The 22855-nt window shown below is 39.7% G+C and overlaps 2 protein-coding genes across 7 annotated transcripts in view; one reads left to right on the plus strand and one right to left on the minus strand.

The window, feature by feature from the left end:
* Nucleotides 1–2316, plus strand: part of LOC130918640 (guanine nucleotide-binding protein subunit beta-4) — a 44788-nt gene extending 42472 nt beyond the window's left edge. For all 6 annotated transcript variants that reach the window (XM_057840520.1, XM_057840519.1, XM_057840523.1 and 3 more), the window contains one exon: nucleotides 674–2316. In XM_057840520.1, coding sequence (XP_057696503.1) covers nucleotides 674–780 — 107 coding nt within the window. In that variant the 3' untranslated portion in view covers nucleotides 781–2316. The remainder of the gene's footprint in view (nucleotides 1–673) is intronic.
* Nucleotides 2317–5089: 2773 nt separating this feature from the next.
* mfn1b (mitofusin 1b) overlaps nucleotides 5090–22855 on the minus strand; it is a 29426-nt gene continuing 11660 nt past the window's right edge. The window contains exons 4-19 of the mRNA XM_057840518.1: nucleotides 22616–22751; nucleotides 22222–22384; nucleotides 21951–22075; nucleotides 21638–21746; nucleotides 20364–20471; nucleotides 20103–20256; nucleotides 17917–17984; nucleotides 11662–11783; nucleotides 11397–11523; nucleotides 10894–10998; nucleotides 10706–10808; nucleotides 10244–10470; nucleotides 8334–8510; nucleotides 8044–8240; nucleotides 7544–7678; nucleotides 5090–7246 (exon numbers count right to left, since the gene is read on the minus strand). Coding sequence (XP_057696501.1) covers nucleotides 7177–7246; nucleotides 7544–7678; nucleotides 8044–8240; nucleotides 8334–8510; nucleotides 10244–10470; nucleotides 10706–10808; nucleotides 10894–10998; nucleotides 11397–11523; nucleotides 11662–11783; nucleotides 17917–17984; nucleotides 20103–20256; nucleotides 20364–20471; nucleotides 21638–21746; nucleotides 21951–22075; nucleotides 22222–22384; nucleotides 22616–22751 — 2126 coding nt within the window. The 3' untranslated portion in view covers nucleotides 5090–7176. The remainder of the gene's footprint in view (nucleotides 7247–7543; nucleotides 7679–8043; nucleotides 8241–8333; nucleotides 8511–10243; nucleotides 10471–10705; nucleotides 10809–10893; nucleotides 10999–11396; nucleotides 11524–11661; nucleotides 11784–17916; nucleotides 17985–20102; nucleotides 20257–20363; nucleotides 20472–21637; nucleotides 21747–21950; nucleotides 22076–22221; nucleotides 22385–22615; nucleotides 22752–22855) is intronic.

Here is a 22855-nt window from a genome sequence, read left to right on the forward strand (position 1 = left end):
GATACTGGTTTGTTAAGGGGCACAGGCCAAATGCAGTCGTTAATAAATTATTATTTCTTTTGCGGCCCGGTACTAAATGCGCCAAGGACCGGTACTGGTCCGCGGCCTGGCGGTTGGGGACCCGTTTTAAACAGTTAAAATACAAAAATAATTGTCGTAGGCTTACCCTTAATATTGGCCTGTCACATGCTGGTTAAGACCCCTCCGTTTTGGGTTTCGTTATGTCTCATGCAAATAAGGAGTTTTGTTATCATGACGACAGTTGGGAATGCCAAGGCAAGCAACCAAGTGAGCTATCTCATTGTTATATATTTAGTGAGTGCTTGACCAACAATGTAGTCATCTGGGGATATCTGTAGCTCGAGACAACTTATAATATATTTCCTTGGTTGTTCAATTGCTCACTTGATGGGTTGGCAGGGTCTACAAAGGCTTACCGACCTACCTGTATATAGCAAATAATGAGTCAATTTTCCCCAACATGTCGATATTTAATGTTTTAATTTTCAACAGCTCTCCTGTTAAGTTATCCTGCAAAAACTTAAAACCATTTATTACCATGGCAACTTTGACAATTGCAGTAATTGTTCAACCTTGGAGGTTAGCAAAATCAATTGTGCTGGGTCCAGCTGGCAAATAAGATTTGGCTGTTGTTTGTCTTGCTGACACGCAGGCGTCCTGGCGGGCCACGACAACAGGGTGAGCTGCTTAGGCGTGACTGAGGATGGCATGGCCGTGGGCACCGGCTCCTGGGACAGTTTCCTGCGGATTTGGAACTAAACGAAACCTACTCTGGTCTGTCCTCCATCAGCACTTGTGAACTTTTCCCCAATTTCCCTCACCCCACGCAACGCATCATGACTCATGCAGGGCTGGAGCTGAAGGAGTATATATACACTGTTTCAGCCTTCTAAACAATCTTTTTATCTTTTATTTCCCCTGCAAAGTAACTTGAATATTTGCATATTTTCAAGTAGTCCAATCAATAACATCAGAGGGATAAATGCTTAAAAAAACAAGAAAACAACTCCCATTTATTCCAAAATTATGCGTGTCATTTGTAAATTTATATATAAAAAGACAGTATATATGTATAGCATTATGTGTGTATATATTTACATATATGCATACATATTGTTTATATTTAAGGTTTTTTTGTCTTGTCTTAATCATTTGAGGGGTTCTTGTTTTCTTTGTACTTATTCCCCATTATAACACGGCCGAATGGCTCCAAACGCTTAGCCTGTGCTCAACATAACAGTGCTCCACAGAGAACATAATGTGCATCCGTGGCCGTCGCACGTGTTCCTGCAAACGTCCAATAATGTATGGAAGAAGAGGATCTCTGGATTTGTCAGCAAGGCATGGAGCTTGCCACACGTGTTAGGAGGAAAGTTGCAATCTGGTCAATGGAAAGCTGAGGAGATGGCCTTGAAGTTTGACAACCAGACTCGAGGACAGGCTTTCCCAAACATGACTAAAACAATGAAACCCTAAACAAAGACAAACATTTAACTCATTCACTACCAAAGACGCATTTATACGTTTTTTGGAACACTCACGTTTGCTACCAAAGACGTATAGACAATGTTGTTGATGATGTTCAGCTGCTTATAAATAACCAAAAATCGTCGAAACAAACGTTTCTTTTGTTTTGTTTTTTTTATGGTGAAAGATGGGACTCTAATCTTTCTTTTTGTAAACTGTTGTGTTCATGGAGCCATATATCATAATATTCTGTGGCGCTTGAAAAGTCAAATGGCCTGTATGGAAGGGGGATATCTTGTGAAAGATGGTTGGGAGTGAATGAGATAAACAAGATTGAAGTCTCCGGCCAAAGTAACCACTGTTAAGTCATTATTGATAAATAACAATTTTCGGACATTTTAAATATAATTTGCTGATTTCCTTCAGCGCCCCTGATGATCTGTCATAGCACACTACATTAGCTAGCAATCCCAGCCCTTTAACTGTAGTAGAAAACAATGCATTGGAATTGTGATATTTATTCCCACTCTACAAAGACAATTCACAAGACTGAAACAAGCATTCTTTCTGACAATCCTGACACAAACAAAATGGTACGGTGGGCCGTTTTGAGCTCAGTTTGAGAAAGCCTGCTCCAAGAGATTTTGGTTTCGCAACTCAACTCCACACAAATCAGCAACCTCAATGTCACCCTAGTAAGACTAAATGTGAACAACTTTGCCAGTGGAACCTATGGAGTACGCAAAAGTGATGCGGACCACCAAGAACTGCAAAGACTGTTGTCAGCAGCTTTTTTTTTTTTTTTTTTTTTTTTTCCCTTTCCCATTTTCAGAGAAAACAAAGAACAAGCCCTGGAGTGAATGAACTGCGTGGACCTAAAGTCACGTGCCACTGAAAAAAGTACCTTTGAACACTTTCTGTGCTTTGTTTTGTTTCTTCGCCCAAAAACAACTTTGTGAGCTGTTTATACTGCTAGAGGACAATGTGTAAACGAGAGATGCGAAGAATGCACTCACAAATAGCAATTCAACAACTGAGCACAAGTGACTTCACTTCCAGGTTTAGGAACCTATCTAAGGCTAAAACTATTATTTCAAAACATATAATTCCATGCTTATGATCTTTTTCATACATTTGGTTTTTTGCTTCCACCGTGGCTCCCCTAAAGCTGGGCTTTTCAACTGGTCGCCCAAGTTTTTACATGGCCATTAAGTCGCCACCCACATTCATACTTATCACACTTCGCACACATATACAGTGGGGAGAACAAGTATTTGATACACAGTCAATGGGAAAACCCATAGGCAGTGTATCAAATACTTGTTCTCCCCACTGTATATACTGGACTGTCTCAGAAAATTAGAATACACAATATTCTAATTTTCTGAGACAGTCCTGTACATTAATCCACCATTTAAAGCAGGGGTGTCCAAACTTTTTGCAAAGGGGACCAGATTTGGCGTGGTAAAAATGTGGGGGGCCGACCTTGGCTGACGTCCTTTACATAGAACAATATACAGGACTGTCTCAGAAAATTAGAATATTGTGTATTCTAATTTTCTGAGACAGTCCAGTACAGTATATTCCATGTCGCTGAGAAAAAATGTCATGGGGAAACCCCCAACAAAAAAATTGTACAAAAAAAATCTGATATAAAAGTTAACCTAACAAAATGCCCTCAAAGAAATCTGGTCCTCTTAAGTTGGTACACAAAAGCTGTTTTTCAGGATCAGGTTTATTGGGCTGTCTGCCTCCTAGTGAAAAAAAACATTTTATTGGTCTGCCTCTTGCAAAATGTTATCTGTAGAGAATAGTTTGCAGACCAATTAAGTGAAATTTGACGTATTACTGCAATACACCTACTTATGACTCATTAATGTAAATGCACAACTGCATACAAGTGTATTTCAGAGCAAATTAAGGATAGGAGGATGTATCAAAGTCAATCAGTGTTGCACCACATGTATAAAATCAGTTTCATAGCAAAAAAGAAAAAAAGCCTAATGTTGAGATGATGGACCTATCATGTGTCATCTCAGGTGCCCGTGTCCAGACAAAGGACATTTTATGCCTTACATCTGCCTCCATCACCACAACATAGCAAAGTCTTTGACTATTGACACTTGTACTTTTCCACTGGCCCACTTGAAGCACTCGTGAACACTAGCGCGCACTTAATATCGACAAACACGAGCCTGTGCTTAATTATTCGACTTCAGCTTTTTACTACAATATAGTCTGCTTTACGCTTTGTGACAATTCATTCAGGTCTGGTCCGTGAACACGCTTGGACTCTTAAGGCCGCCTCTATGTTCCATTGCATTAATGCAATGGCTCTCAAACTTTTTACACCACGTACAGTGGGGAGAACAAGTATTTGATACACTGTCAATGGGTTTTCCCATTGGCAGTGTATCAAATACTTGTTCTCCCCACTGTATCACATAAAAAAAGAAACTTAGCTAGTTATACCAACATTCATTCATTGGCTGCCATTGACAACCAGGCTTCCCAGTTAAAATGAAATTGGCGTCTATTGCAGTCAAATGCAGCAAATGTGCCAAAATAGTTTTGTGGTACTTCTAGGCGTGTGTGCACATTTGTGCCCATATCTTTTAAGGCTCTGGAGCTGTGCCATTGCTACAGGATGCCCGCACGCTATGTTTAAAAATTATTTCACGACCGTTATTGAGCCAAGACAAATACTTAACATACTATTGTCCTTTTCCCCAAATCACTGCACACAACATAACCAAATTGTCACAAAAGTAGACGAATAGCTTAATTTCACTTTGAATCATTTAGTGGAAGAATATTTAATTATGCCAGTCACTACATATGGCTATAGGAGATAAAATATACAGTTATAGTCAATAGTTCTTCTTGAGCAGGCAAACTAGTTCGGAATCGCTGGTTTAAAAGAATAGTTTTTTAGACAGTCTGTACTGCCGTTAGCTTGTAGCCAGTTAGCCTAGCTTAGCACAAAACCGCCTTTCACCCCAGCGCCTCGAAAAAGCAAACAAATGAATGTCTCGTGGCAAAACATCAAAAGTTGCCCTTTCAAAATACTTTTTATTATGAACTTTAAATAAAATTTTATCTTTTGAGTTTTGAACAGACCTCAATTACCAAATCTAGTTGTAATCCGTCACAATTACCAACTCATTGACGTCGACCTTGACATCAGGAAAATAATATTAAACGAGTGAAATATTTCTCTGTTGAATTCTTCCTGGGTTTACATTCAATTTGTCTGGAATGGAATTTTTTGTGAGCAGCGGGCCAAATGTAAATGGGCTCATTTGTGCCGTTACTAAGTGTATATTTTAGCGAGCTGACGACCATCAGAGCACACCAACTGTCGGTAGCCTAAATGTTTTAAACAAAAAACACTTACAAAAGGTGCTTGAATTGATTTAATTTCACTTATGTTCTCAAGTTTCAGTAGTTACATTATTTAACTGTTTAAATAGCCGAAACAACAATACTGTAGTTTTCTATGTAGACGTGTCAACCTCAGTGCCAACATGAAGTCTAACTTTGGGGTTATTAAACATGATAAACACATGCAGTGCCATTACTCTCCCCCCCCCCCCCCCACACACACACACACCGCACTGTCACAAATAATGCACTGCCTTTATGACTACGTTGCTTTCTCTTATTTATTGTTTCATGTTCTAAGCCAGTAATGACCAGGGACTTGGTGCCATGATAATTCTCTTACAGTGCTAGTGTGTGAGAAAATCACTTATGGAATAATTTTTATAGTCTTTTTCACACCAGATCTTTTTTTTTTTGTATTTGTACAGTGGCTTGGTGATACTGATATGTTGCCATGAGTTATTGTAATCAATAAAACAAAAACAAAAAAAATCTTTTGACAAATAAACTTAATGTGTGGGAATTTTATGCCTGCAATTGTGAAAAGTCTCTAGAAATGTGAAGAGGCAGCAGACAACAGTGGAGGTTTTGCTTGAAATCGTGCTCATAGCACTCATATCTCAAATCATTCCTCATTGAAACGAATAGACATGCCATTTTATCTGTTCATTAGATGTCAGCATAGAATTTATTTGCGACCATCAGTTCAGATTGGTTACCTCGCAGGGTTTTTTTTTTTGCTTTGACCTGGCCATGGTTCATAAAGGTGCTGAAAGTGAGAAGGGTGAAACAAAATGTGTCTCGTGATTAGAGAAATGTAGCAGTTAATGTAAAAACTCCCCCCATTTGTGTTACTGCTGTGTTTTAAACAGTGTAATATAGTGGTACCTCTACTTACAATGTCTCTATATACAGAATTTTCAGGTTAAGACACGCCTCGACGGGAAAATATTGCCGCTCGTTACAAAAGAAATTTCAGGATACAACAGGCAAAATAACAATACAAACTTATATCTGCTCTGCCATTGGCTATTGCCTAGCATTCCTGGCATCTACTATGCGTGTGTATGCCAGCGTCCTATTTTTTTCACAACTGATTTATTGTGCAATAATGTAGTTGTAACATTTATTTTTTTAAATGTTTTGATGCATTTTTATGCCTTATAAAAGATTTTTGCCTGACCTTTGGGGGGGCTTGGAACGGATTAGGGCATTTACATGGAAAACACGTCTCTACTTACAGAATTTGTCACGAAACTACTTCCAGCAGAACCAATTTTGTAAGTAGAGGTACCACTGACTGTACTATGTAATACAATTCTCCTAAAAGAAATACGCTACATCATTTTCCTGCCAAGTCATGGTAGGCCCACTACTACATCACAGAGCCCGATAACAGTAGCTAAAGAGTTACTTCAAGACAAAGCCATGATTTCCTATCCCATGATGAGTAGCACTTGCTTCAGCTCTAATACATCAAATTCTTTGACTTTTTCAGCCCTTACAGATAAGAATCACAATGGGTATTTTTGCAGTTTTATTGTAAATTAGGATCTGTGTGTCTTTCGGACACAGGCATGACAAGGTAGGTCAGGTTTATAGTTATTAAATGTTACAGTTTCTTAGTTCAACAAATTAGGTTAAAAAAATATCGCCTTTTTCCATTTACATTTGCTAGAAAATTGTAGCATTTCCTCAGTGTCTGTGCTCCAGTTAATGCATGCATGTGCAATTCCTGAGTAAGGGTCACTACTAGCAAGGTGCCTTCATAGATCATTTGAGGCTACTTCACACAGTGGATAAATAAATGAGCATTCTTGGCCATGATTATAGGAAATGTTTTCTTTTTATGTATTTTAATTATTATTGTGTAGGAAATGTTTTCAATCAAAGGATATTTTTAAAAGATAAATTTGAACGACTAGACGATATACGTTGTATATATTTTATAGGAAATGCATTTATTTTTTGTTGGTAACATGCATGAACAGTCTGAGAGACAAGGAATTCCACAAAAGTTTGTCAAAAAAAGGCATATTCACAGTTTGAAGCACATTAGTGTACAAATATAGCACCCCAATAGTTGGTTAGTGAGTTAGTATTCTTTATGATACTGTCTTCACATGGAGTGGACAAGTCCAAGACTTAATCTTGGTGTGTACTATGAAACAATAAAAATCACTTCATCATGGAAGTTGAGGAAAATAACAATACTATATATTCTTCATGGCTGTAAAGATTTGGAAAAACGCTTTTGTTGAAAGATTGTGCCTTTCAAGTGGAAAAAAAATGAAAGGATTGAGCTCAGTGTTGAGGCTGCAAGTACTGCTTTGTAAAGGTCTCCAACTGTTTCTCCAGCTCACTGGCTTTGTGCCTGTAGGCGAGAAGACACACAGCGGATGAGGAAAACAAAGTTTTAATTGAAAGGCCTCTAACATTTTTTGGAATAAGGTCATAATATTACTGAGGGGCTGGGACTTAAAATGTTTTGACAGTTATACAGGGAATAAAAAGTTAGTCCCCTGTAACCCAAATATTTGATTGAATCTAAGTTTGAAAGAAAAAGTATTGACATTGATGACAAAAGGCAATTTGACAGAAAAAGACTACAATTTTTACGAGAATTGAAAAGAACGAAAAGAAACCATTTTAAAATATAAAATTAACCAACCGTAGACTCTTGGAGCGTCCCTGGACACCCTCCAGCTGCTCGATGTTGGCGCTCAGTCGGTGGATTTCTGCCTCGAGCTCCTTCTGCGTCGTCTCCACCTCACGGCAGAGCTGAGCAAAGGTGGTAGCCATCTCTCTGGTAACAAAGATATTCAGTGTTTATTTCTACTATCAGCCTCAAAAACACAGCTCACCATTTCAACATTGTCTGGATTTTCCAATAAGTTGTACAATTTGTAAGTCATATTAACCTTTTATAGGGCATTTTACTCATTTCCACAACTGAATACCAAATGTTAGTTTGGCCTTCATGACGCAAAATGTATGCGAACGTCAGGCCTTCATGAGGTTAGGTTTTTTTCTTTGAAATGACCTAAAAGTCACTTGCCCTATACAGTTTGTTGGGGGGGAGCATTGACACTATTTTGGTTGGTCCCAACAACCTAGTATTTGACGAGTGTGTATACTTTTTTTTTTTTTTTTTTAATTGCTTTTACTTACTGCTGCACTTGGTGGCTACAGTTGGCACTGGTGATGCTGACAATGAGCTGCAACTTCTCAGTGGCATAGTCCACAAATTGACGCTTCAAGCTACGCTCCTTGGCCTTAGTGGTCCACGTGAGGCGTTCGTAGAGGTACAGCAAGCCATATAAGGAGCCCATCAAGCCGATCAGCCTCCAACCCAATGTCCTCCACACCTCAACACACATGCACACCGCGACTGTTATGAAAATAGCTTAGGATGAAAAGGGGGCTCACTGTTTAAATGTTAATTTTTGGAAACAACAGACCACTCCTCCGACGACAATAGCGCTCATTGACATGCGGGAGGTGAGGGATGCGGCGTTGGTTGCCATGGCGACCATAAGGTCTTCTTGTGTCATGAGGGCTGTCTCCTGGTTGGCCGGCGCGACTGACGGGGGTCCCGAGGAGGGTGTTGTGGCCGGGGGCAGAGCTGGTAGAGAGGCCTGATGGATGTGGAAGTGATATGAAGAATAATGTTTCTTAGGCCTGAACGATATTGGGAAAAACTATTGCTGCGATTTTTTTTGGGTTTGCGATATATTGCGATATTATATTGCGATATTAAAAAACATTTATATATATTTTTTTCAAGATATTTTCACAAGATGACTTAAATAGCTGTTTGGAAAGACTTTAGATCACCACAGTGTACAGTCATCCCTTGTTTTTTGCGGTTAACGGGGACCAGAACCCGCCGTGATAAGTGAAAAACCGCGAAGTAGCCCACCCCCCCATTTTAATTTTTTTTTTGTGTGTGTGTTTTTTGTGCCCAATGTATTTATTCAGATTTAGCATTGGAAAGAGATACATACAGGTTGACCCAAAAAAAAATTTACACTCAGTTGACTGCTTGTTTAAAAGCCATTGAAACATATCTAAATAGGTTGTCATGCTTAAGTGATTCATTAAGGTCACTCAATGCAGCTGGTAATCTCTCGTCTGTACAATTCCTGTGCTTCTGCTGAAAATGAAGAAAACTTTAGCTGTACCTGAATTGCTGCGTGCCGGTCTGACACCTACTGAGATTACAGCAAATCTGAGAATATCCAGATGTGCAGTCTACAAAGTTAAAAAGAAGCTGAAAGATATTGGAACAGCCTCACGAAAACCTGGGTCTGGAAGTGCCGATCTGTGCCGACCAAAAAGTTGATCGACAAGGTGATATGTGGCCACCCCAGAATCCAGATCTCAATCCCCTGGATTATAGCATATGGGCAACTGTGGAGGACAGTGCCTGTAAGAAGCCACAAACTGCTGTGGCAGCCTTGGAGAGGTCCATTGTTAGATCTTGGGAAAAGATGACAGCATCCTACATAAAGAAGCGTTCCGCAGGCGCCTGGAGGCTGTTGTGACACTTAAGGGAGGACACATTGAAAAATAGAGTGTACTGTACATGTTCTTTACAATAATGTATAATTTGTGATTCAATTCTAATTCTAAGATGAATAAACATGGCATTTAAGTTGTATTATGGCAGTGTAAACTTTTTTTTGGGTCACCGTGTATAAGACATGTTTTTTTCTCACCCCCCCCCCCCAAAGTGATTTAAAAAATGTATAAAAATAAATGGTTTTTAAGCACTTCAAATTTCATAATTATGATAAGTTTTAAACATAACTGTCCAACCAAATCATTTTTGAACAAGAATAAAGTACTGTAGCAGATAAATGCTTGGCTTTATTAAATGCTTCTGTTTATCTACTTTAGCTGTGATCGTTGAAGTGACATGTAGAAATTTCAAACTCCTCATGATCACTTCTGGCATTTAAATGTCTCCAACGTCCCCACAGTACACACATTCATTCCAGCGCGGCTTCCTTCCAACTGTTTAACAAGTTCAACGATGATTGACAGATGCCCGTGTGAAGTCTGCTTCTTTGGCCAGATCAAAGCCATTGTTGTGCCGCAGTGACTGAGAGGATCAAAAGGCTGGGAGAGGGAGGGTAGGAGGCTGTGCGCAGACCAGAAAGTGAGGCGTATGTGGATCAAAAAAAAGAAAAAGTATCGCACGTGCTTGCGATGGGACTATTGCGCACACGCACATCGCGATGGCGATGTTTAAACGATATATCGTTCAGGCTTAGTTTCAATCTACATTTCTACTAAGCTCAAAAATAAACTTATGTATGTAAACGTCAGAATGCATCCAATTTTTCATCTCCAAGCCCCACAATACCTGCAGTTTCTGGTCCACTAGTTTGAGTGCTCTCTCAGCGTTGACAGGGCCCAGGAAACGGTGCACCAATGCCGTCCAGCCAAAAGAAAAGCGAAACTCTATGTCCTCCTGGAAGTCGCTGCACAGCGAGGCGCAGTTGAGGTTGTAACTTAGGTCCAACTTCCTGTTGGGCCCCAGCATGTGGATTTGGTTCTGGCTGGCGGAGGGCAGCAAAGGCATCATGCTATCTGTAGATCGTAGAGGAGACGAAGAAGAGAAGTACAATGTATGCTTTATTGAGTGGAATTTCTCCGCTTGGGTGCCATATGCATAAAAATTCAAGTAACAGGTGGGGGCCACTTCACTTGGTGTTTTTAAGAAACCACCCAATTCAACAAGTTGCAAGTTAACTCATTCACTACCCTTGATGACAATAGGTTTCCAAGCAATTTAAACAGAGTTGGCAGTGATCAATCCCTGTACCGGTCATAAATCTCTGAATTGACTGGACGGAGGCGTTGACTGCATCTGAGCAGCGGAAAGCCAGATTCTTTCCCATTCCCTCTTCCACGTGACACAGTAGCTCCTGTCAAAAAACAGGATTCAACACCAGCCGTAATTCATCACGAAATATTGCACGTTAACTCAAGGTAAAAGTGTTCGCTTCTTACAGACTTGTAGAGATTGAGGACGTGAGGCGAGGGGTGGAAGTCTGCATGGAACTCGTCCACAATCACATGCAGACGGCAGATCTCCTCACCCATGGCGTTGGACACCTCAAGTAGGGACAAAGTCAGCGCAACACAACTCACAGCAGGGAAGAAACAGATTATGTTTATGCATGGTGTTTGCAAACTGACAAAATGCGTTTGGCTTGTGCCACCAGATAAAGTTTCCCCAAAAATGTTTCCATTTTTGTTAATTTGTCGTTTAGAAAAATCCAAATTATTCAAGCAATTTGAGTGGTTGTTGTCCAACATATTGAAAACAATTTAGCTTTTGCAAAATCTTTTCAACGGACACGTCCATCAAACTACTTTCTTAGAGGGAAAAGCCTGGCTGGAGATTTGTTAGCCAATTCAACGCATAGGTACACATGACATCATGGTTATCTTATTGGCTACCAGTCATCTATCATTGTCAATAGCATTGACTGAAACATGTTCAAAATTACCTTTGACTCCACATCCTCACTGATGGCCTTGATCTTCTTATTGATGTCTTCAATCAGCAGTCTGAGCTGATTCCTCACAAAATCCAGCCGGTCTATTTGATATTCCCTGTCCTCCAGTGCTGCCACTCTAAACCCCCATCCAACAGGCAGCCATTTTAGACACTCATCAAAGATGTAATCAGACAACTGCTAGCCCACCTGAATTTCCCCATTCTCATCTCTCCAAACCACAGCTACCCGATCAAAATTGACGTGAGCGACTCACCTCTTCTCTGCCGCCTCGATGTTGATGATGTCCATGACGCACTGGACTTTTTCTGTGATCTGCTTGGCCCTGATTGTGTGCTGCTCAAACTTTGTTTTCACTGCTGACTGCGAGATACACTCCTGCGAGGCCATAACACACGCACGTTACTGTGACGTTTGTCGGGGCGTTCCATGGAAGGTGGAAAAAAGGACGAGACACACATACACCTGCTGCCTTTTAACTTAAAAGAAGGCCAAATGAAGGTGTGTAAATTACAGCAGCAGAGTGTGCATCTCACAAACAGGCGCCCCAAAAAGTCAAATGTCACAGCAACGTGGCGGTGAAGCGTCAGCAAAATTATAAAAACATTATCAAATGAATGTAATAAAACCTAGACTTAATGAAAACCAACATAAAGTGTAAACAATGCAATGCAAACTACAAAGTCTGTGTGTAATGCTGGAAGATGGTGTACACTATTATTTAAGTGTGTCTATGTATATAAACCTGTATAGTAGTGCTAACACTCCTACAATTAAATCTACTCTACAGAGCGATAGCAGAGCCATGGACAGCCAATGTGTTATTTTGCTATTTACAGAAGCATCCATTGGAAATAACTATTTATTATTATAGTATTTCTTGCATTACACGGGGCAGCCATATTCTTTCTTCAAATAACTTGGATTTCTGTTTCTTTTGTGGTAAATATGGTTTGAACTGATCTAACTTTTGAGCATAGTTTTACAAAAATATAATGAATTATAATCTCCACTAAGGCTGCAACAACTAATCGATTGATAAATTAGTTGCCAGCAAATTTGATAATCAATTTTTGCCAGCAGCTTTTAGCAGTCCCTTTTGGGTCTTTGTTTGTTTGTAATGTGAGGCTGGGCACGCGCACCAGTAGAGCAAGAGAGAGTTAGTTCACTGCTGCAACTGCTGCTGCTGTTGGGTTGCTGAATCAATAATATTACTAACTCAAGAGTTAGATTTTTTTTATGCTGTTAGATCCAGTGTGCCTGCGTCAGAGGTGAGTAAATGAAGCCAATTGTATTGTTTGTTTTCATTACACATTACACCAGTTTTGAAATCATTACACTGGCTTCCAGTGAGTCAATGGATTGACTATAAAATAATACTGCTCGTCTACAAAACAATTAATGGCCTTGGACCAAAATACATGCTTGATTTGTTAGATTCCTATGAAACATCTCGACCTCTAAGGTCGTCTGGAACCGGTCTCCTGTATGTTCCAAGAACAAGAACCAAGCACTGTGAGGCAGCATTTAGTTATTATGCTCCTCACCTCTGGAACAAGTTACCTGAAGGTCTGAAGTATGCTCAAACTGTTAGCTCCTTTAAATTAGGGCTAAAAATGCTTTTATTTAGCACAACATATCCATAACTTTCTATATATTTCAAGCTATTTGTTTTTTTATTCCTCTTGTGCTTTATCTCCATTGCTAATTTCAATTATCATTATTATTCTTATTAGTAGTAGTAGTAGTTTATTTATTCGTGATTAATGCGATTTTTATGTATAAATTTATTTCCTGTTTCGATTGTCTTTGTTTTTACGTTCTATTGATTTAATGGGATTTTTATGATCTTCATGCGATGTAAAGCACTTTCAATTGCCTTGTGTTTAATTGTGCTATATAAATAAATTTGCCTTGCCTTGCCCATGATGAGACATAACTACTTAGCACAAAGCGCTAAGCTAGTTAGTGATTATAGTTAGTGATTATGCTGATCATCCGTTTGTCTTGTGTCCTGGAGAAGCATATTAGCATTTGAGCTATTGTTAGATAGTAAAGTTGTCTCATTTTTTATAAAGAAACCAAACACATAAACCCATTTATATAACAGCTCCTTGCAACACAAACTCAAACTCTATTACTGTACTATTTATGAACAACTGTTTGATAAAGAAAAGTGATTATTTACAGTCCTTACTCCTTACCTCCTTATTTGGTTTGGTCATTAAGGCTACGTTCATACTACAGGTCTTAATGCACGAATCCGATTTTTTTGGCGTGCCCGTTCAGACTGACTTTGTCCATTGAGACCGTTCAAGTATTACGCATGCGCACTAATTCGGAGTCCGACACGCGCTGAGCATGAAGACCCGCATGCGCAGAAGCATCAAAACAAATGACACACGTCATCCGTCATTCCAGTGGCCTATACTACGAAGCCAGTTTTCTGGCTTAGCAGGGTAACTTCGAGAGTAACTTCATCACGTGCGACCTAAGTTCGCAGCTAAGCGAGACTACGAAAGGTGGATATGTTGGAACCAAGAAGTGTTGCCATGGCAACACACGCCACACGCCAAACCTGGTCGTCTCAGAGTTAGATCTTGCTTAACCCCAGAATTCTAATTAACCACGCTATAATTAAACAGCACTCCTCCGCGGACGTGTCCTCCTGACAATGACAGCGTACCTGGATGACCCATACGACATTGGCGCAAGAATTGTGAGGGGCTCTCTTCGGAGTGCACGGGTTTTTGGAGACCGCCAGAATCCGCTGGCGTACCCGGAAGATGTTCTCCATGAAAGATTTTCAGCTGAGGGAATTCTTTACCTGTGCCAACTGATCGAGGCGGACGTCACTATAATGTAACCCGCCGAAGTCAGGCCCTCGCAAACGGGCAGATTGTGTGCCTCTCCGTGCGCTCTTTCGCCAGGGACAATATATGCATTCCAATGGTGATGCTGAATATCTGCGTAAGAACACTGTATGCCGTGCGATTCGAAGTGGGGTATGGAAACGCTTCAAATTGATCGTTGAAATTGCTGAATGTAAACGAATGCGGAGCTTTGCTCTCATATACAAGAAATATATTTAACGAACTTTTCCAGCGTTATTTCGTTGTGTAAATGAGTTAATAATAACCATAGAAATATGTAGACTATTTAAACATTGAGAAAACTTGCGTTTTTTTCTGCCAACTCGAAGAGATTAAATTAAATGTCAAATCCACTGATAGGACAGACGCACAAACATAAAAGATATAAATGTTTATTGAATACTCATCTTACAGTCTTGTTTAACTGTGAAAATTCATTACAAAAGACGGGCTTTAATTCACGCAACAACGCATGGCATCCCCGCATTTCCTTCTTCTCCTGAGTCCTCACAAAGATAACATAAAATTATGGAGGGGGGGGGGGGGGGGTTGGGTTGGGCTCGGGCCTGCAAATAAAGTTAAATGATCGGGCTCGGGTCGGGCTTGATTTTTTAGGCCCAAACTAAGGGGAAAAAAAAAGGACATACGTATTCATACAGTCAATGGGACTAAACATACAATTATCCTGCTTCATGTGATGATGTGCGATAAATTATTTCTTACTGTTAACGTACCAAATCTTATTTTATTGTCCTGACAGCAGGGTTTATTTCTTTGCATGGACATAAGTAAACTGGCATATTGACGCATTCACAAATCACAAGATCTGTAAATTCGCTGTCAACAGACCCGTTGCGTTCTACTCGCTGAAACGGTGTTCGATTTCGCGGTGAGGGTGGATTTTAATTCCTCATAACTCCGTATGATCATCGCGCATTCCTCCTCCGTGAAGTAAGGTGCCCGTGCCATCGTCACAAGTAGTGTTTGACTCTGGTCTCCGCCCCCTTTTATGTGAACGCGCAGTAACTCTGACTGGGTTGACACAGGTTCGACTAATCAACCTCATAATCAGCGTCGTAGCACCGACTGACCACAAACTAGACAACCAGGTTTTGTCAACTCCGGTTACCCGCTGGTAAACTGGATTACTTCTGTGGAGGTTGAACTCAGTTCGTAGTATAGGCCACAGGGATATCATATTTTGCTTTTCAAAAGGAGGACACAAATAACAGACATAAATAATCCCCGTTTAGGCTTATATTCAAAGTTTATATGGATCGATAGCATGCACGCACTGTCCCTGCATGTCACACACACATATGCGCAGTTTGCCCCGACTCTCGGCCGTGTAGGCAATGTTGAAATATTGCTCACTTGGAGCAAAGAGAAAACTGAGCATTCTCAGGTTTATCCTCAACCCATTTTTATTTTTTATGACTGTTGTCAAGCCCAGCCCTTCCCCAAAAGCAGTGTTCACTGCAAGCTAGGCGCTAATAACCAGTGTTGTTAATAACGGCGTTACAATATAACGGCGTTAGTAACGGCGTTATTTTTTTCAGTAGTGGGTAATCTAATTAATTACTTTTCTCATCTTGGCAACGCCGTTACCGTTACTGAGGACGGAAAGGCATGCGTTACTATGCGTTACTATATTGGTCGAAAAGTCTGAGGGAGACGGACTCACCGAGACGACAGAGCAGAGCAGGGGTAGGGAGGAGGCAAGAAAGTTGTGACGCCGAGCAAACGCGATGCTAGGTAGCTCCAATAATACATGTTGTAGCCGATAGCCTACAAACTACGCCCGCATGCTATGGTAGATATGGTAGACATGGTAGATATCACATGTACTGTACATAGATATAACTAGATGCAAAATGACAGACATGGCACTAAATGAGTTAGTAGACAGCCGCCATCTTAAAGCAGTAGACTTTTTAGGACGGCTCTGTTGTAGAGAACCTTCCTAGCGAACCTAAGTAACTTTTAATCTAAAATACTTCTAAATCGGCAAAATCTTGCCTTGAATCTATCTTTAAATGATGAAACAGTTTTAAAACTTTCATATGTCGAAAGTAGAGAGAAGGGAACTAATGCAATAATGGGAACAATTTTAACATCTTTTAACAGTTGATTCAGGGTAAAGGGTAAATTAGGGTAAAGAATTGGGCTTGGGCCAATTGTACCAAAAACCTTCACAAAAAACTTCCCATCGTGTGCCCAATGTTTTTTTGTTTTTTTTTTGAGGGAAAAAAAAAAAAAGTAATCATCACCAATTACTTTGCCAAGTAACTAATTTTTTTTTTTTTTTTTGAGGGAAAAAAAAAAAAAGTAAGTATCACCAATTACTTTGCCAAGTAACTAATTACTCTTACATTCAGGTAACTGAGTTACTAACGCAATTACTTTTTGGGAGAAGTAATTTGTAACTATAATTAATTACTTTTTTTCAGTAAGATTAACAACACTGCAATAACGCACAGCGGCACCGCTACGATAAGCGTCTCTCTCGCTATTTGATGACGTAATTGCTGCATGAAATCCGATTTGGGAGAGTGGACAGTACAGACCGCCGCAACAGTCTGGAAAAATGTGGCCCAGATCGGATTTGAACCACATACGAAAGTGACCCAGATCGGATTTGAAATGGTCCAGTTCTATGCGACTTGTCATGTTCAGACCGTCAAGTTAATGCCTCACTCGAGTCGGAAAAACACGAAAAAATCGGATTCGTGCATTAAGACCTGTAGTATGAACGTAGCCTTAGTTTGAAGAAATTAATGAGTCACTGACACAAATTATATATATATATAAGAAAAAAAATGTAAATTACCAGCACTTTTTTAATTTGAATGAACAGGACTTTTGTCTGATTTGTGTACAGAGAAATCATTTTTATGTTTTATACTCAGAACCTTAACAAGTTTCATGTAATTAAAACAGTACAGTTAAGTCAGGAAGCTTTGATAAAAGATTATTTTTTAAGGAAATAGTCATCCATTTTGTCTTGTTACTTACAACATGTTTGAAACAATTTCCAATTGTAAAGTTAATTGAAAAAAATTATTATAAAATTATTATAAAAATAATCATTAGTTGCAGCTCTAAACTCAACATTGGATAATTTCTTAGGTGTCTGGGTATGTAGGTTCCATATTACATGGTTTAAATTTCATGAAGTTTGTTGCTTTGTGTATAATATGCAAATAAGGGGCTAAACACAAAGACAAAACAAAATCAATAAAATGCAAAGTAAATCAACAAACGCCCTCGCCTTAGTGAATCTAGACTTCAACAATGAAGACGCAGGTTGATGGAAAAAGCACCGTGAGGTCAGGAAGATCACGGGAGCCTGTTTGAGAACGTGCTGGATGGGAGCTAAAAGGTAAGCATGCTAGTTCCATCTTAAAGAGTCATCTTCTACTAAAAGTATACTAGCTGAGCCATCTCAAAACAGCAGCTTTCCATTTTGGATTTTGAACCGATTCATAACGCCGATTTTCAAGTACAACAGTAGTTTAGATTTTCTAATTTCTACTATCAAACATCTGGTCGATGGACGAAAACGCTTAGTTAAAAGTGGGTTTTTCCAATAGCCTGATAACAGACCAAAAATGACACACAAATACACGCATACACACCTCAAACCTCCTTTCAAAGCACTGGAACTCTTTTAGTCTCTCCTGGAAGCCCTCTGCTAGGGCGCCACCTGTTGAATGGAATGAACATATTCATGTCTTGTTTTTTAATTTATTCTAACTTGGCCAATAAAACTGATACGAGTGAAGGTTTGTCTTTCTACGATGAATGGATAGATATCTCGATTTTCCCAATGAAAACCTCTAGTCCCATAGTTGGACACTATGAAGTGAAGATAATTTTATAATCAATTTGACAATCACCTTGTGATTTGGCTACCAGCCATTAGCTAAGTCTTGTGTAGGTGTTGCTGAACAAAACAAATGGATTAAAAATGGACGGAGAATTTTTTTTTTACTAATCTGCAGCTTTCACACATATTTTTTAACCTTTGCTCTCACACCCGAAACTGCCACAAGGTGGAAGTCACTGTAAACTTAGTGTACAATCTTTTATGTGAGTGTGGAGCTAAATGTAACTGTCATGTTAGCGTATGTTTTAGCTTTGCTAAACTGTAAGAGTAATTATTTTGAAATTTGAGTAATATGTAGTATAGTTAAGGTTGTATGATAAATCCATAATGATATGTGTATTGAAATCGTGATACTCATTCACGATCCTGTCTCGTGGTGTGAGACGATAAGAGTCATGACTGTACTGTGTCACTGAATATTGCCACCTGCTGGAATATGAAAATCCCTACAGGCAACCTGGTTGACTTAAATATTTCTGTGGCCGCCAATATACTTAAAGGCAGGGGTCCCCAAACTTTTTTGCACCAAGGACCGGTGTGATTTGGGTCTTTTTTTCACGGACCGGGGTTCTGTCAAATTTTGCACCCTCATAAAATTTTGCTCCCAAAGCTTTTGTGGCGGTGAAAAAAAGCCCTCTTTTATATTCAGTTGGACTCTCAATGTTATCCAACGGTGCTAAAAAACTATTTACATCATAAACATACATGTGCAACACGAAAATGGTGTAAATTAATGCTTAACGACACGGCGAAGTCATTAAGTGAGAGAAATGTGTGCAGTTGTTGTGTGCAGCTAACATGGCAAACTTAAGTTAATATTCCTTTCTTTAAAGAAAGTTTGTAGGGTGTACTTTGGAATCGCTGCATTCGCGGTCATTTTTAACATAACACGCATGTCAAATTTGTCAGAACACTGCCAATGTGCGGCAGAAAAATACACCAAATATAAAATAACATTTGTTTTTAGCCCCGTCGTGTTAAGTGCAGGGAAAATACAACTCACCCGCTGAATCAGTGGGAGGCCTGAGCTTGTTTCGTTAAGACGAGATGGTCCCGAGATGGGAGAGTGAGAGAAGCCCACTTCATAAAGATACGATGTTGGAAATTGTAGCACAGTTTTCAGTGCTGGCCTAGCGATGTCAGGATATTCCGAAATGACTTTAATCAAGAACCTCGGTAGAGTTGTTGTCTCAAATGTACGTTTAAGGTCACCGTCATTTGCGATCTCTACAAGCTGATAGTCCTGTTGCACAGACATGCTCGAATCACTCGGTTTATTCACATACGGTTCACGAATCCACTCCTTCGCAGTTCGTGGGTCTTTAGTGATTGGGAAGTAGCATAGATTTTGTTTTCTTCGAGGTTATAGGCTCATCTTCTGGCTCATCAGGTTCGTTTTTCCCCGTATAAATCTGTCCAAAGACGTCTGTTTTTCAGTCATTCTAGTGTGGGGGCTAATTATTTCCGGGAACATATGTGATGGGCGACGACCACGTCGACGACGCACATAGATATACAAAACAAGATGTACTGCTAACAGTCTATGACGACCTGCTATCCTGTTGTTGTATATCTAGAGTAGACAGGGATATTGGTGTGTTAAGCGGCACAGGCCAAAGTCAATCGGCCAGAATGCAGTCGTTGATAAGTTATTTATTATTTTTGCGCGGCCCGGTACCAAATACCAGTCCGCGGCCCAGTCGTTGGGGACCCCTGCTTTAAGGCATTTCAATTAGTCATTAATCAATCCACGAAAGACGATTAATTTAAATGAATAGTGTATACCTTTCAAATACAGCCAATAAATAATATGACTTTAGTCTCGGATGTTTCACTTTCAAGTCAGAATTCTGACTCTGGGTCATGCTTCGCTGCCAATGACGACGCTCGACGTGCCAATAAGTTAAATGAAGTCATTAAGAACCAAAGCGTCACCTGTTTCGGGCATGCCCTGTGCCCGCTGCATGCGGGAGTTCAGCACCTCTTTGGCGGAGACGAAGAAAATGCGGTTGGGTGCCTGTTCGCGGTCAACGACCTTCAGCTCTTCGACAAGAAAGTCCACGCAACGGTCTGTGTGCTGCTTTCTCACCTGGAACATTAAAAATTAATACGACAAAAAATATACCGTCTTTGGCCACTTGATCACGAGGAGGGATTGCATACCCTACATCCTCCAAGTGATTCAACAATACTCACATCTTCCATGTATTCTGGTTCATTGGCGGAGGCGTCCCAGCGATTGTTGAGGATGAAGATGTTGGGCTTGGACAATCGTTCGTTGACTTTGTGGAAAAAATGCTTTTCCTAGAAAGTAAGTAAATAAATCAAAATAGTGACTTTCAAAACCTGTTTTTAACTATAAGTCTTTGTAAAAGAGGTGTATAAACTGTAGCAGGAATGGGTGTGCTTTCACTTTAAGAAGCTCTGTAACACTTCACATTGCATAAATTCCTGAGCACATGGGAGGAAGCAACCTCGAGAGCAGGCCGTCCATTACATTATAAAATCTGCAACCAGTTTAAAAGCAAGCACACTACTTCATAAAGTACATGTAGTTAAGGGACAAATACAGTTATCTTGTCACCTAAAAAAACAATTTATTGCAAATAAGTTACATTTCCTCTCTGTCCATCAATCCCTCATTTGATGATGGCAAGTCCTTCCAGTCACTCTAACTGCGTGTGATTTCATTCAGTGCCATTCTCACACAACAAAAAGATTACTGAAGTCCCATTTACCACAGTCTGCATGTCCTGACTGCATAATTTTCCACCCGCATCAGAGTCCCAGTTACCCAAGTTTAAGAATCTGCAGATATTGAGTGTCGATCCGATTAAAAAAGGTCTTTTTTTTTTTTTTTTTTTTTAATTTATTATTTGAACAAAAGTTCCAAACATGTAACGCCTACAGTACTTCTTCCCCTTTTTCTGGGAGTGTTGCGGAGTACAAAACGTATATTTTTGTTTTTGTTTTTTTTGTTTTTTTTTGGGGGGGGGGGGGCACTGTCATTGTACGTCTGGATTATTTGGTTACATTTTAAACCTTAAAAAAAAAAAAAAAAAATATATATATATATATATATATATATATATTTTTTTTTTTTTTTTAAATTAAAAACCCAATCCTTTTCACCCAATTCCAATCCTCTGAAAAGTGGCGCAATCAGGCCAATTTCTGTTCATGTGATTGGATCGGGGACATCCCCATACTGAAGTCTACACAGATGTACCTGAATGCAGCAGGGGAAATGCCATTGTATTTCTGGATTGTTTTGGTACTTTTTAACCCTTATTTTATCCTATGTTTTTAATTTTTTTTTTTTTTTAATTAAAACTTGATCCTTTTCACCCAATTCCGATCCTCTGAAAAGTGGTGCAATCGGCCAAATTTCTGATCATGTGATTGGATCGGGGACATCCTTATACTAAAGTCTATATAGATGTACCTGAATACAGCAAAGGTGTCATTACCGTGTTCATGAGCGTGGATTCAGAATTGGCAACCAGCACAAAGACATCGGCATCCAGGCAAAACTTGTCAATCCAGCTGTCCAACTCTGGCGTGACATCTGTCCCAGGGCTGGTGAATGTCACAGCAGTCATTTAATAAACCGTGGATCCAGTTCATAAAAAATGAACTCGTTTTACATTTATTCAGCCTCCATTTTCAATGTGACATTATTGAAAATGGAATGTTTTTACCTGTTCTCAATGAGTTCAATCTCATGAGCACTTTCGTAACATAACAAAAGCAACATAATATTCTACTAGTATTATTATATACCTGTCTACAAGCACCAGGTCGTCCCGAAGTAGTGCGCACTTGGTCTTTGGCCAAAACACTCGAACGAGACAGCCAGCGTCCAAACTCTCATCCATGTGCAAGGCATGAGCCAGCTGGTTTACAGTCTGCAAGGTTTGGAAACATGTATTACATTAATTGTTCCATGTGTCATGCAAGCTTTTAGAAAGTGCAAAGAAAGGTATTGTTATGATTGACATGCATTTGTCATTGTGGGAATAAGGTACCACAGATACAGAAAAACATTGCTGACCTTGATGCTCTTCTCCTCCTCTGAGCCTTCAGTCTTGAGGAAGGCCTTGTCTTCATCGGTCCCCTCGACACTCAAGAAGCAGTTGGTGGTGTGACCGATACCGCTGGGTAGCACTCGGTCCCTCAGCATAGCATTGACCACTGTGCTTTTACCGTTACTTGTCCTACAAGCACACAATCCCTTGTTGACAACACATGGACCTTATTCACAATAGTGAGCAATGCCTCAGGCATCTTTCTACGAATCTCCAAACAGTACGCAATAGTTTCATAAGTTTTAGGTAAAGCGATATGGTGCAGCATTCACCACACAGATTTAAAGTCAGAACGTGAAAGTAGAAAACAGAAGCAATGAAAGAATTGCTCACGATGACAAATAGTTTTTGTGTGTTCACCTCCCAAAAAAGGCCACTTTCATGTGTCTGCGAGCCAAAACGTCCTTGATGACAGCAAGTTTATCAGCATACGCCTGAATCTCCAACTTTTGATCCAGACTTGCAATTTTCTCCATCGCTTTATTCCCGCATGTTTCTATTTAAAAAAAAAAGCAGTTATACGACAATACAATGAATGGACCTTCTTCATTTACCCTTAAGAGGACACTTATTTAAATATAATAAATTACAATTGTTCAC

This window comes from Corythoichthys intestinalis, chromosome 7 (assembly GCF_030265065.1).
Source record: "Corythoichthys intestinalis isolate RoL2023-P3 chromosome 7, ASM3026506v1, whole genome shotgun sequence".
In the NCBI taxonomy this organism is placed as follows: Eukaryota; Metazoa; Chordata; class Actinopteri; order Syngnathiformes; family Syngnathidae; genus Corythoichthys; species Corythoichthys intestinalis.